The sequence below is a fragment of the Apus apus genome, chromosome 7, assembly GCF_020740795.1.
Source record: "Apus apus isolate bApuApu2 chromosome 7, bApuApu2.pri.cur, whole genome shotgun sequence".
Lineage (NCBI taxonomy): Eukaryota > Metazoa > Chordata > Aves > Apodiformes > Apodidae > Apus > Apus apus.
The window spans coordinates 25034058-25049683 of NC_067288.1; the positions used below are offsets into that span (position 1 = coordinate 25034058).

Consider the following 15626-nt stretch of genomic DNA (forward strand, 5'->3'; position numbering starts at 1 on the left):
ACCTATCACAGGTGACAGGGATGCTAAGCAGCCAGCTTCCCATTAGGTTATTGGCTAAAGGAAGGGAATACAGAGCAGATGCAGTTACACAGAGGCAACCAGTATTTAGGGACCTGTCTTCTTTGCATTGTTTACACAGATTTTATGTTTCACCAGGAATTACAGTGCCTGGTATATGCTTTACCTAGTATTCTCAAACTGGAATCTCCAGCAGTTACAAAAGATAATCACCCATCTACAGGAGGCCAGAGGTTTCTGCACATTTAACTCATCCACCCTTTATCAACCACATCTTGCATGCACTGGATACTTCTGTAATCCTGAACACAGGGATCACAAAAAGGCTTCAAACTCTATCCCAAAAATAAAACAGACAAATGCAGACACCTTGTTTTTAACAGAGTTATCCAGTTTGTTAATTTTTTTGTTTCCTATGTCACTGACTTAAAGTATTGAGTAAGCTATTGTGACAAGAGCTCTAATTCAAAAAGTTCTTCAGAAACTAGAAAACAAACTTGCTTTCCATGAAACATTTTAATATTCCTGTCCTTTGTTTCCAACAAATAACATAACTACAACTTGCAAAAATGAAAAGTAGTAATGTTCCATTCTAAAGGAGAACAAGATTGTAAGAACAGATAGAAAACAAATTATGTTAAATGTGGCAATGCCTTGTAATAATTTAGCTCATTATCTCCTCAAATCAAAAGGTAAAAATTCTCTCACTCTAATTACAGATAGCCTCTACAAATTATCTTAACAAAATAAAGAAGAGGTATTCAGATAGAAAACTCCTTTTAGTCTTGGAAGTATTACAATTCATTAGAATTGTCCTTAAACATATAATACATTGGAAATGTATTAATTTACAGTCTCTTAAACGGCACAAAACCTACTCATTTCTACTTTAAAATGTGTGTCATGGAAAAAAGTATTTCTCAGATATTCATGATATTTCCCTGAACAGTATCTGCCCAGAATTAATTTAATACTGCAATTTTACAAGAACAAACAGATGTCAGAAAACTGTGACACAGATTAATTTGCAATTTAGACCACATATTATCATTAAGTTTCCAAGTTAACAAGTTCCCTGTCCAACTCACAAAAAAAAATCCAAAAGCCAGGATTTTGGACAAGTTTGGTTTAATTTTTTATTTAATTTCTGAAGAACCCCTATAAGCTCATAACCCCACATTAATATAAGTGAATGTACCTTATTGTATATATAATGTATTTTTAAACCTGCATATTAAATTTTAATATGTAAGCAGCTGAAGATGTAGACAAAGCATTTTTCTTTAAAAAGCAGCATTTTCAAGCACCACCTATTGAATTAATTTGCAAGCAATTGTGGAAGGAGACACAAGCACTGTGCTTCAGGCTCTGTCAGGTTGTTTGCCCATTAAATTCCACAATTTCTTTGAAATGACAATTCATCCAAATATTCTTACTATTCAACATTAATTCTAAGCAGTTAAAAAAAAAAGATACAACAGAGAACTGAAGTAATATAGTTTAGAAAAGCACAGCTGAGAGCTCACTGGATTTTTGCATTTAATCCATTGAAAAATATTCCTGCCAGTTTTGAAAGGGTGGTAGGGTTTGCATTTTGCTGTGGTGTTTTGTGGGGTTTCTGAGACACTTGGAAAAAAATATCTCTTCCTTAAATCCGCAGTATTAGTAATAACACCAAACTAAACAACTAGCCCTGGACAGACAGTTGCACCCAAGTGTGGCAAGCAGGAGAACATTTCTAGAATTTTAAATCTTTCTTTTAATAATTGATGTAGTCATTTTGAATCTTTCTGCATAGGATAGAAGGTGTGAGTGGATTGCATTAACACTGCTTAAACATTTCAACTTGTCAGTATCGCCAAGTCGATTTCTGAAATATTTGCAGTATTTTCCCATCGAAACAGTAATAAAGGTAGAATAAATATATGCCACTGCTTTATAATCACTGAACATTAATGAATATTTTATGTCTTTTTAAATCTCCCTGTTTAATTTAAAAGGGTGAAATTAAGTCTCCTCCCCGCAATATGCCAATTATCCGTAAATCAAACAATAACTTGGCCATTATACTCCTTTTTGTTAATATACCAGAAGCTAATTTGAAAACACTGAACAGCATTTTTAGGTAATAATTGAATAGTCCTTCCTGCCCTCTTGTGGTTGACAACTGCAACTAACAGGCAGCTTTTCCACGATTACAAAGATATACCAGAAGGAAAGTAAACTATTAATTTGCTTAAAGCTTTAACAAGGAAGTGAAGGGAAAAAATATCTAAGAGTCCCTGGAGAGGAGATAGACAAGGGAGAAAAGAGAAAGAAAGGCATTAATACCTCCAAATTGCACAGACCAACTAGATTCAATCAGTTGTTACAATGCTCACTGTATGTTAAAAGAAAAAAAAGAAATTAAAAAGCCATTAGGGAGTTAACATACAAAACAGTGCTTGTTTTCTATAATTAGACAAATGTTCGTCGACCCTTTTCCCTCACCCAAATCCCCAGTGATTTTCATGAGACTTTGCACAGTCAGACATTCACCTGTTCAGCATCAGCTGCACAAGAAGGGCAGGGGTTCTCTTTTCATTTTAGCTTCTGAAATGGTCTTCCTGATTTTATACACTCAATTGGATGTAATACTTACATACCAGACAGAAAGGTAAAGAAGGATTTGATGCTTCTGCTGGTTATGGGGGGGCAGGGGGTTGGGCTTTTTTATTTTGGTTCTTTAACAGGGAAAATCATAACTGATTTTTAAATTACATTGACTTTTTATCTTAACATGTTGCCGGTAACCTGAAATTACCAAGTAACAGGAAAACTTCAGTGCATGTAACAGCAGCCTTGATTCCCATGCACTATCACAGATTCTGCTTCCTTTAAGCCAGATGAGACCCACCAACAAAGCAGTAATTGAAACAGCATAGATAAAAAAGAAGCAATGTGTATGTATGTGTTTTCTTTCAGAATCTTGCCATTTTAAAATTAAAAGCAAATATTCTGATAATTCATTTCTATAAATATTAAAATTCTTTTTAATTGTGAAGAGTCTCCTCAAGAAACAAGCTGATTTAAATACATTTGTAAAAAAAAAAAAAAAAAAAAACAACACCGAGAACTTACTATAATAGGTTTTAAAAGGTAAAGTAGAAAACAGGCTGTCACAGAGGGGAAAGATCAGGTTTTAGATCTTAGGAATAACAGGATTCACATTGAAAGCAGTTAATGCTCGTTTTTCATTGCATGAAATATTGCTCCTATAGCTAATACTATGGAACTTAAAATCATTCTGCATGTCAGAAAACATGACACGAAAAACTTCAGTAACATCTGTTCAATCCTAAAAGACAGAGAGGTGTCAGACCTATAGCAAACGTCCATTTAATTTGAAAAGCAAACACTTAATATTTTGTCATGTGAATTCTGAAGACTCACATTTCCAGATTGTTTGTCATGTTTCCAGAAGTTACTGGAAATAACATCCAAAACATCTGACAGTAGACATACCAGGGAGCACTAAACAACCTTAGGCTTTAGAAAGGAGTTTTAAAAACATCCAAGAACTGCTTGCTCTCAATTCACAGAATGTGGAGTCATACTAGATATTTGTTCCTATAGGACTGAATTCTGACAAAGTTCTCTACAATATCACCCCTTGCTGGCCATTCTACAGAACACCAGTGCTGTCCATTATACACAAAACCATTTGGCTACCAAGCCAGTAACAATTACAGCACTGCAATAGCAATCAGGAATGGCAGAGGTGCCCACAAAATGGGGATGGAGCTGGTTAAGAGAAGGGAAGACAGAGGGAACTTCAAGGGGCTTAAAGATTAATTGTAATTTGAGAAACTGCTTTTCATCACCAATTTAGAGTTATTCAACAAACACTGCTCATATTTTGCTACTACAATGCAAAAATGAAACATCTTTTCTGTATAATTTAATAGAAAACCTTTTTTGGCCAAGTTCTTTAATCAAATTACAGCAATCTTGGTGATCCAGTTGATGAATTCAAAAAAAGACTAATAAAATAAAGGAATATCCATCAGGACCATGTAAACCCTCTTTAAACAGAGCTTGGCATTAGCTATAATGAGCTACATTTATTCTTCAGCTGTGAAACAGCACTCACCTCCTGAATGGTACTGCTTCCTGAGAAGTTGAGGTTGTACTCCCGCTGGACTTCTCGATGGGTGACAATCAGCATGAAGTTTTGATTTAATGACTCCTGCAGGGCCCTGAAATGGTTGAAAGAAAAACAAGAAAATCAGGGATAAGCATGTTATAGCTTGTTTTACAGTTAGATGCAAAAACCCCAGGGTACCCTAAACTCCACATGGACAAGTCCAGGCACAACATTATCATCTCTCTTTTCACTCTTAAATGCAAGGAAGCATGCTGAGAATGACCAAAGGCCATTCCTGAACTCCTTCCTTAATAAGGTGACTGCAGCCTTTAAAGCTCTTCTAATGTTAAGTATTCTCAAAATGGAGAGAGTCACATTATCTTCACAAACATCGGGTATATTTAGCACTCACAATACCATTAATACCAGGCTTGTAAGCATATTGATGACCAGACAAAATATCAAGCTACAATGCACATTAAAAACTGATGGTAAGTAGAACAAGGCAAAGCATGCTCTCACTTCTCTAGGGTTACCTGATGCATAAACCAAATGGAAATTCTTCCGCTCAGCTTCATTCAAAGCACATAAACCCAGCTAATTAGAACTGGAAAACTAACCACAGCAACATTTCTCATGTGGGTACTGAGCATTTAGGAAAGTTAGTTCAGCTCAAATTGTTTTAAACGTACATTAAAACATCTTTAATCATAGACATTTTTAAAAATAATCTTGAAATACAGATCAAACAGGTCAACTATATGTTAATCTTGCCACAAACTTGCTTTATTTTCCTGATAACGAAACATCTGGATGTTAAAACAACACCCTGTTTGCTTAATTAGGTGCAAAATGATGCAGCTACCTACTTTTCAAGATAGAAGGCAGGACTTGTGTTGCACACTGCAATTACAGCTGTGTACAATCTTGCAGGGGCTACAAAACTGCAGCAACATTGTAACATAGCTTGGATTTCTAAACAGTATTTACACAGACTTGACTTGCTCAATGGCATATGGAATTAAATTTGGCTTATTCAATTTTTTTTTTTTTTAATCACATACTCTTAAAAGAATGACAGTGGGTTTTTTTTTTTTCCTTCACATCTTCACCGCTCCATGACACTTCAACATGCCATTCTGCTTAGCAATAAAGGACAAATTCTGTACACAGATGAGCACAGTTGTATCTTAAGATACAAGAAGACAAGAAAGGCTGCTAGATTATTTGAGTCCTGAATTATTAGTTTTTACCTTCTGTTGGAATTACTGAGCTGCAGTTTTGCTGCTCAGGAGCTAAGGAACCCATGCAAAACTCACTGGATGCTTTAGCAAGAGATGCAAAGTTTGCTTTAACATCTCAAGAAAAATTACCTTACAAAAATATCTTCAGCAGCAACTTAATTTGGATTCTGTGACATCTTAAACACAATAATCACATACTACAAAACAAAATCATGAGGTGCTACTTCCCATCTTTTATGGCTTTGTAACATGAAAGATAAGTTTAACTCATTGTCAATGTTAGGTATGATCAAGTGTATGAGAGACACTGCGAATGTAACTGAAGCCATCCATGCTGAACATGAACCTAGCTGCATTTGTCACAAAATCTTGTAAGGAAAAGCATTAAAAAAATCTTAAAATACTAAGCAGTCCTTTAAAAGGGGGGGGAAGAGTCCTGGAGAGTATATCTGTTTTCAAAGGTACCTCTACTTGGATTGCTAACGTAAGTTCAGCACCACCACGACTAAAATGTCCTGGAGGGCTTTTTCAGATTCTGATTTTTTTCTTTGTTTTCAGCAAATACTAGAGGTGAATGATACATTTTGTTACTCCAAAAGCATGTATTACAGCATATGTGAATGGGTCTGTATTCCATACAGAATCACACAAGGCTGGTTTTGACACAACTCACATTTTCATTCTCTAATTGATGTAAACATAGAATGAAACAGGCTAGTTTGATCAAACCCTCAGTCTCTCAAAGTATGCAAGATACTTCAGTACTATCCAAAATACAGTATTCTAATAAAAAGTATCTGTCCCTAGAAAAGGTTTTCCACTTCTCTATTTCATCTGAATGTGACAGGAGACAGAATTTAGAAAAAGAAAAAATAACTCTTTAAACACAGTTAATTTAAATGAAGTGTCTTATAACATAAAGCCTCCATTTTTGAAGTAACTAACAATTTTGACACCTCTACTTTTTGGCTTTCTGAACAAGTCAAGCTGAATGTTCTTAACAAGTAAATTCTCAGTTCATATTCACAGCCAAATACAGTCAAAGAGGCCGAAAACTAACCAGGGTAAAAAGAAAAAAAAAAAAAAAACCACAAGTAAAAACTGATTTTAAAATTGTTTTGAAAGTGTTGGCAATTAAAGTGTATGGTTAATTATTCACCTTTTCTTCAGAAAAATAGTAAACTGAGGAATATTTACTTCTGCTTACATAGAAATGCCATGGTCTACTGACCCAGTCCTTTGAGCTCCTATATCAAAATCTCATAGGGTCTGACAGCCATAAGACCTGGACCATATACTTTATAAACTGAGTGGGAGGAAGAATTGATGGCACATCTGATGGGCAGCCTGTGCCAGTGACTCCCTGCGTGTCCCAGCTCTCCTCTGCAGGACATTGAACATTTGAACATGTGGCTGGACAACCAGCAGTGTCACTCCCACTCATCTCTTCTAGTAACACAGATTACCCCAAATTACTTGTGCCAACAGAACTCTGCTTCCAAAACACACCTCACCCTAAAATTGTATTTTCAGCCATTAAGGCTATGAACAAATGTACAAAATAAGTTTATGTAAAGGAGACTCCTCACTGACAGTAAGCTGATTTTTATTTCTTTTTAGGTGCACAAAACTGCATTTAGAAGACTGACTTTGAGCACAATACACATTTCTAAAATTTTGGCTTCAGTGTTTGTAGCAGTTTCATTTTCCTGCAACTGTTACCAGTTGTCTACAATCTTCCAAATGAAACATCTGCATTAAATGAAGGAAAAAAGTAAAATCCAGGCCAAAACCCAGGTCCCATTAAAGTCAAGACAGATTCTTTTTTTTTTTTGTCCCCCATCAGTGCTAACAGAATTTAATTACTCTGAGAACTAATTAGTGGGAAAAGAAAATCAAATCCTAGACATAGGATTAAAAGTAGGCCACTCTTATCAGCACCATTTCCCCCCTACTGCAAACCCTAGTTGCAAAAGCATTTGCTGATAGCTTATATGCTGCCATTACACTTTGTTTTCCTCAGCTGAATGACACTATTCAGCACAGGAGGCCAGGGAACTTGAGGGTATTTTTGGGCACTGATCTTCTGTTAGAGGAACTTGCCCACACCCAGAGAAGTCCAAGAACAGACAAAAGAAAACAGACCTGAGCACATTCATGGCTTTGAACAGTTCTAGCAAGAGAGGCTTGCACCACTTTAGGATTTCATATGGATTGCCTGTACAAAATTGGATATTGGCGCTACCACAACGCACAGAAACCTCAATGATGCACAAGGATCCAGATGGGTTGAAACCACAACATGCAAACAAAAACGCTCCTCTTTGTTACTTACATTTCAAGCGATGGAAGTTGCAAGAATTTTTTTTCACTAAACTCAATATATCAAAACTTGATGAAGAGTCTTGCAAGAATTTATTCACTGGCTACTCCACCCAAATTTCAATACAGAACTAATTATAAATTAGAAGTTTAATAAATTTATTATAGAAACAACTTCTAGTAAAAATGTGTAACTGCAAATAATGCTGATCTTAGGGGACAGCAACTGTTCAATCAGTCTACACAATGGTGAAGCAAGATGGCATTAGTATTGACATTTATCATATGTTAAGCTTCAGTTTTACTGCTTTTCTTTTTTTCTGTAACAATTACTATAAAAAATAGATTGGTTTTATCTATTGTTAAGTGACTGCCTTAATGTTTTATTTCTGATTAATGTTTTATTTCTGATGTAACACTTCAGTATTTAATAGCATTTTTCTTTGAAACTTCAGTAATATTTTAAGCTTGAAACCAAAATCACCAGCAAATGCTCCTTTTCATTTCAGTTCTGTTCTTCTTTATGAAATACATTCATTATTTCCTATTAGCCAATATCTTTCTCAGTCACACAGAGATTTCCCCTAAAATCTCTGAATTTTATATAACTAGGTATGACACAGGGTAATTAACATTTCCATTTTAAACTTACAGATTTATACAAGCTCATGTCAACAGAAGTCCAAATTTACTGTAATTACAGATTATTTACATTAAAACAAAATAAGAAATCAGTATGTAAATGTAATGTTTGTTGTAGCTAATGCAGCAGGAGGTGGTAGATTAGATTCAAACAGCAATCAGTTAGCAAATCTGGCTAACATGTAAATGAGCAAAAGCCCTTTTGTTTACATTCTATTGCATTTTAAACTTCAGGATTTTTAAACTGTCTCATGAGCAGATGTGGAAATAAAACATTAATCTTACCATACTTATTGAAGCTTTCAAAGTAACTAAAGCAAGACACTACTCCTGTCCAGCTAAACAGACATTACTAATAATTGGACTTGCAGGTTATATCGTTCTTAATTAACACTCTGCTACAGTTGATAGTGTACAAGACACCATGCCACAACCACCAGTCTGCTGCAGCAATCTGACACACACACACTCAGCAATATATGGACTCATTACTTCAAAGATGGGGCTTTTTATTCCTATCCACACAGATTATTACAATTTTTTTAATAAATTACAATTGCTTAGCGAAAAATACATTCTTTATAATAATTGTCAAGGGATAGACCTGGTCAAATAGCTTTTAGCTGGTTTGAACCTTCCAGTGATTCATCAGGTGTAATTAAGTATCTAAGACTTTCGATTATTTAGCAAAAAAGTGTTAAGCATAAAATACATTATACTCATTAAAGTGATAACTGAAATAAAAACTGAGAAAAAGCGAATCCCAGAACATGAAAGATAGACAAGAGAGAAGATCAGGATGACCTAGCTCTGTGGCCAGACTTGCACACCTACAGTTTTGATGCTCCCTTCTATTGCATTCTCCAAAATCTCCCTGAACTGGGCATTGCCCACTTTCAAGAAGCACCCGAGGCAACAAAGGGAAGGAAAGTCACTCTGAGGAAGTGAAGAATCTAATCTGACAGAGCTGGTGGAAAGGCTCCCTCCTCCTCTTGGACAATTAAATGATGGACATTCTTTGGCACTTTTCCTCTTAAGGCTGCCTTCAAAAGGAGATAACGTTTTTCTCATTCACCTGTCCCATCTGGTAACTTTTGAACATATTCACTAGTTTCAAAGTGTTACAAAGGTCTTAAAGACTGGGTGTAAATGAACAGCTGGGTAGAGGAAAGGGGCCCCAAACTACTACACACCTTAGTAAAAGGCTGCAGTACAATCATAGTATTTTTATACTCGATCCAGCCACCACGTAGCCAATGGATTACAGAACTACCTACAGCACGTGATGTCTTCTTGCCTTCAATATTACTCAGCTACCAGCTGGAGAACAGAGGCCAGGCAAGGTGACTGTCTATTCGGGGGGGGAAAACTACATAGGTGCTACAAAGTGCACAGGAAGAACTGGAGGCAGTGTCAGAGGTAGGCAAAGATCATGGGAAGCACAGAAGAAGAGGGCTGAGTTACTGCAGCCATTGGGATGAGGCAGGAATTCATTAGAAATCAGGTTTCATTACATCCACAGCTCACAGAACATGTCACTATTGTTCTAGGTATCATGCATGGTTAAGTATGGCTTTGACAACTGGAATTGTGGAAGCAGGACATGTGACCCTACAGGTGTTATTTGACATTTAAATTTAATCTTTACACTGCAATTTACTAGCATGAGGTAATAATTCACTGGGCTACTATTACCTATAAAAGGTTTAGATATGCCACTGAGGAACAAAGATATCCTAGGAGATTTTTACTTGTTTGAACTGCAGGATCACTTTGCCATTACATTCAGATGCTAGTTTTAAGTCACTTCTGGGTTAAGCCCATTCAGTTTGTCACAATAAACTTCAATGCCTACATACCAGTATGTTGGGAAAGGATGTTTCAGACACTCTTCTTCCTTAGTGTCAAAAACTGGCACAAATTGGAGTTTACAGAGCTGCAATCAGATTGCTCCTTTTAAGAATGGCATGAACATAAAATATGTACTGAAACCTAAGACTTTTCAAATATCACTTTCTGGAGGGATTCAAATGGTGAGTATTTATCTCTAGTTCAACATAGAAGGCACTAGAATAAAACAACAGATGAACTCACAAAGCAAGAGGCAAAGTTCCTTAACATCCATTAATAATAGATGTAAGCATCATGCTTGTAAAAATTGTGGGTAACAAACTAATCTGAATAACAACTGATCTGACAATAGGCAGTAAACAGTGTAACGGGGTTTGGTACATTGCTTCAATTAGATGTGTTTTGATCTGCATTGATGCTTTAATTGGAGGCAAGCCTCTCCTTTCATCTACAATTTATGACTTTGGGGAGATGATCTAGCCTTCAAATTATCCTTGTTTAAGTAGCCACTAATTAATCATTGTTTGCTATTCCAAAGCTACCAACTTTATCTTAAAAATATCCAGAATATTCTCCACTATGAAACACGTGAAAACTGTAAAGGTAATGATCACTGTGATTTTACTAGCAAGTTAAGTTCTTTTAAAACTATTCACCCAATTAAAAAGCCTATGAACTGTTTTTAAACAGTTTGTTGTGATGTAGTTTATTGCAGTTGCAAAAAACAACATCCGTCAGACCCCAGTTTTCTTTCCAGAACTGAGGACATTCAAACTGCAATATACAGAGGTACATGGGTGGAAAATTTTGAAATTGGAAATCAATTTTAAAAAAACAAAATAACCAACCAGCAAACAATCAGTATCTACAGTGGTTTACCACAGTATTTTCACTGTCCTTCAATCACCAGCTTAAGTATAATGGCTTATTGTCCTCACACATGATGACTACAGCTCCTGTTCGTACATAGAGTCCACATACAGCTTACCACAGAGCTGCTCCCTCTCTTTCAGTCCCAGTATTCCCTCTTTAAACACTTCTTTCCTTTATCATTATTTGTATCATTCACATCAGCACCCTTATTTCCTCCACAGACTATACGGTTACATGAACAAGCACCTCTTAGTATTTTAAGAAGCCCTTTTAGTCAATAGAAAACCAGTTATTTATCTCTTCTGCTTTCAAAGAATTTCCCTCATCAGTGCTACGACTGCATGTGTAGAATATTCTCCTATCAACTCCAACAGCAGGAAAACAACTCCCTCTTCAGACAACTGGAAGGCACTGGATTCTAATGGCCATTCAACTTGGCCGGGTCCGACGCAGCGCGGCCCTTCCAGGCGCAATTCCTGGGCCCCCTCTAGTGGCTACCGAAAAAAATTAACATTTTCCTGGTGAAAAGCTCATCCAGGTCTGCCTTTGAGAAAGGGAAGGGCAGGAAAAAAAACAAGACAAAGTAATCAAAGTAATTGCAAATTACTTTCTAAAAGTAAAGAGGCGATATTTCTTAAAGTGACAGCTCATTTTCAAACCTTAGCAATGTCCACTGACATAAGAACACTCACTGTTAACTCTGAGTATTCCAAGCACTAATAGAAGATACCCTGCTCAGAGGAATTGAATTATTCAGCTTATCCATGTATGTTTTGAAAGTCCAAGAAGATAGGATAAAATGATGTAACACAAACTTCAGAAAGAAAACTCTGATTTACAGTCATTTACCTTGACTGAACCAACACACTCCAGGAAGGCCAGCTCCCATTTCCACAGGGACTACATTTTTGTTAAGTTAAAGTCACGGCATCTGGGAGGTGTAAAATACTCTATGTACTTAAGTGGTTCATGTACCACACCAGGATTGTTAAAAAACTTAGCAACCTTCCTTTCAACAGTGAGGTGCTGCAGTAGTTCACCCCAGCTAGAGCAGTGGAAACACTTTGTATTTATTTACTGATTGCAAATTCCTGCAAGGATACATGCAGCTTCATAAAAACCATACAAAACCAAATCAAACAACTAGAGTTCATGGCTAAAAGACTCACCCAGAATGACTTGAAGAAGGAAGAGGCAGGTCAGGTGTTAGAACATAAAGACTATTATTTTTTGGCAAGTGTAGAGTTTTTAAAACAGTCTGGGGGGAGAAAAAAAAATATAAATATATAGCATTCACCAATTTTCATGTATTATTTTATTTCTTTTAATTATTTATACTTATTTACAATACCACCAAACTTGTTGTTTAGAGATGTACTTACTGTTAACATTTTGTAGGTGGGCCATGTTATATACAAAACCAACACAACTAAAGTGATTTGTCCTGATTTTTTCTGCAGTGCTTTGGTTGAAGAGCTCCTTGTATGCCACCCAAGACATCTAACACTGTTTCAAACTCACAATTCTTGCCTTGTAATCCCCACCCACAGATGCTGTTTGAAACTCTGAATGAATGCAGTTAACTGAATAAAACACAGTTGAAAACTTACACTATCATCTACATCTCCAGTCTTCCACCCCTTTAACAGCATTTTAGATGCAGGAATCTGAAGTTCATTTTCTAGAATATGTTTGATATCTCCTAAAGAGAAAACAAAGAAAATATATAAGATATACACACTGGTTTATTTCAAACAGTACCAAGTTCTAGTTAAAAATGAGAGCAGGGAAAAATTTACTACGAAAACGGTTTATAATCTAGTTACCCTTGTAACATACACTTCAAACAGTAAAGGATAAATTAAGGTTAAAAAAAAAAAATCACATAAAGCATGAATGATTGGAGAATCACATGAGGATCTGACGATTTGGACATATATTTGAACAGTTCTACACGGTGTAGGCTACGCACACATCTGCAGTTGTGTGCCATCTGGAGCAATGGCCTTTGCCAGCATTATAGAGGGTGAGTATCTTTTTATACCCATTATTATCAATAATCCTGACCTAAAGAACTGGAGTCTTTGTAACATTTTAACTGCTCTGACAGCTTTTTCAATGTTTCACACATTTCTATGCTCTCCTCTCCCTGTAGTTGTCACAATCGTAAAATAATGCAGGCTGGAAGGTACCCACAGGGAGTCATCAAGCCCAGCCCAACAGTTTAGTCAAGGATTTGTCTGGCTAACTCTTCAACACCTCTAAGGATGGAAGTTTGACAGCTTCTCTGGCCAACCTGTTCCAGTACTTCACCACAGCCACAACTGAAAAAAAAATATTAAAAAATCCTTATATCTAATGGAAATTTTCAATGTTGCAAATTGTGTCCATTGCCTCTCATCTTATTCTCATGCACCACCACGAAGAGTGTCTGGCTCCATCTTCTCTGTATCCTCCCAGTAGGTAGCTGTACAGAGGTAAGGTCTCTACCTCTTCCTTCTCTTCACCAGGCTGAACAAATCCAGTTCTCTGTGCCTCTCCTCCTATGTTGCCATGTGCTCCAATCCCATGACAATCTATTCTGGCATCTGCTGGACTCACTGCAGAATGTCAATATCATCTTTTTTGTACTGTTGACCTCCAAATTGGCTACAGTGCTTCAGGTGCAGTCTTGCAAGGGCTGACTAGAGAGGAGTGGCTACACTCTTGCTAACAGTCTAGGAGGCAGCTGGCCTTCTTCGCTGCAAGGGTGCACTGCTGACACATCCCTAGATCCCTTCTTTTTTTATCAAGTTGCTTTCTAGCCTGTCAGCTCTCAGTCAGTTATCAGATGGGATAACATGGAATTATCCTATCCCAGATGCAGGATTTCAGCTTCGCTTTCTTTAAACTTCATGAGGCTCCTGTCTGTCCATTTATCCAGGTTGTCCAGGGCCCTCTAAATAGCAGCTTGGCCCTCCAGAATATCAGCCACTTTCTCTGATCTGGTATTCTTTGTCAGCATGACATGAGCACTCACCGTAACAACCATGTTTTTAACAAAGACATTAAGTAACACTGGCCCCAGGATCAACTGCTGTGGGATATCCCTAAATTAGTAACTGTCCACCAGTCATACACTGAGCCCAGCAGCCCAGGCAATGATACACCTACCTTATCAGCCCACTTCTCCAATTGTCCTAAACAACATGACTATAAGAATACTAGAGAAGAGTGTGTCAAAGTCCTTACTTAAGTCAAGATGACTTAAGGGTCTCTCCTTGTCCACAGAGCCAGTCATCCAATCATAAAAGGCAGATAATGTTGATTAGGCACAATTTGCCTTTAGCAAATCCATGCTGTTTCAAATCACCTCCCTTTCTGTGCTCAGAAAGGGGGTCCAGAAAGATTTTCTCCATAATCTTCCCACAGACCAAGTTCAGCAATCACCACTGAACAGTAGGCACACTTTTCTTCAGCTTTTATTTTCATGTTGATGTACTTCCAAAAGCCCTTCTAATCCCTTAGAGATTTCAGCTCCACCTGAGCTCTGGTCTAACTCCAAACTTGCACACTCTGGCAACATCTCTCCTCCTCCTGGGTAGCCCCCATCACTACCCTCCACCCTCTGTGTACTTTTTTTGCATTTAGCTTAGTCATAAATTCTTTGTTCTTCTATGCTGGCTCTCTGCCATGCTTGCTCCTCTTTCTGCATGCTGGAAGGGACTGTTCTTGTGCTTTGAAGAGGTTAGTCTTGTAGATCAACCAGCTCCCTTGGGCCCCTTTGTCCTCAGGGGAGTCTCTCATGGGATCCTACCAAGCAGATTCCTGAAAAAGCCAAAACTCTTCTTTCCTGAAGTCCACAGTTGAAATTCTACTATTTGCCTTGCTCACTTCTGTCAGGACTTCAAAGGCAAGGCTGCCCTAAATATTCATACGCCAAGACACAAGCAAAAGTTCTATACTGACTGCTTCTACCCTGCAATTTCATAATTTATACCTGAAAAGAGTTAATAAGAAAAAAATAAAATACTACAGCTGCAAAATTCTGATTTGATCAGACCTCTCTATCTGCTTTGCATGGATGCAACTCGGTACAGTGATAAATATGCAACACCAACTAGGAATTCAAACAAATCACCACGAGGTGGCACCAGCCAATACCAAATCGAAGGCTAACAAGACAAGGATCAAAAGTTTTAATTTCAAAATTGCACCACAGACATTAGGCTGCAGCTCTAAAAATTGTTTAAACAACTGTTTCTTCATTTAGTTCCTTGTTTTGATCTGTACAAAGTTTTCACTTAAAAAAAAAAACAAACCACCCACCACAAAGCTCTTCATCCTTAGCGAAACTAAATTATCTCAGTTTGGGGGAATGTAAAAAATAACATGCTCTGCAATACTAACAAATAGCATATTTCTAACATACTGTGATAGAATGCATGTTGTAGTATAAAGACAGTAAAACTTATAAAGAAAATCCTAATTTGCACAAACAAGCCAAATGAAAATTGAAAAAAGAAGGATGCAATGATGTGTTTCAGACTGGAGAGAATTCCTCTAAATCT

The 15626-nt window shown here is 37.0% G+C and overlaps 1 protein-coding gene across 2 annotated transcripts in view; it reads right to left on the reverse strand.

Annotated features, from left to right (window-relative positions):
* FAF1 (Fas associated factor 1) overlaps positions 1-15626 on the reverse strand; it is a 164238-nt gene that overhangs the window by 109380 nt on the left and 39232 nt on the right. For both annotated transcript variants that reach the window (XM_051625410.1, XM_051625409.1), the window contains exons 5-7: positions 12687-12778; positions 12246-12334; positions 4151-4256 (exon numbers count right to left, since the gene is read on the reverse strand). In XM_051625410.1, coding sequence (XP_051481370.1) covers positions 4151-4256; positions 12246-12334; positions 12687-12778 — 287 coding nt within the window. The remainder of the gene's footprint in view (positions 1-4150; positions 4257-12245; positions 12335-12686; positions 12779-15626) is intronic.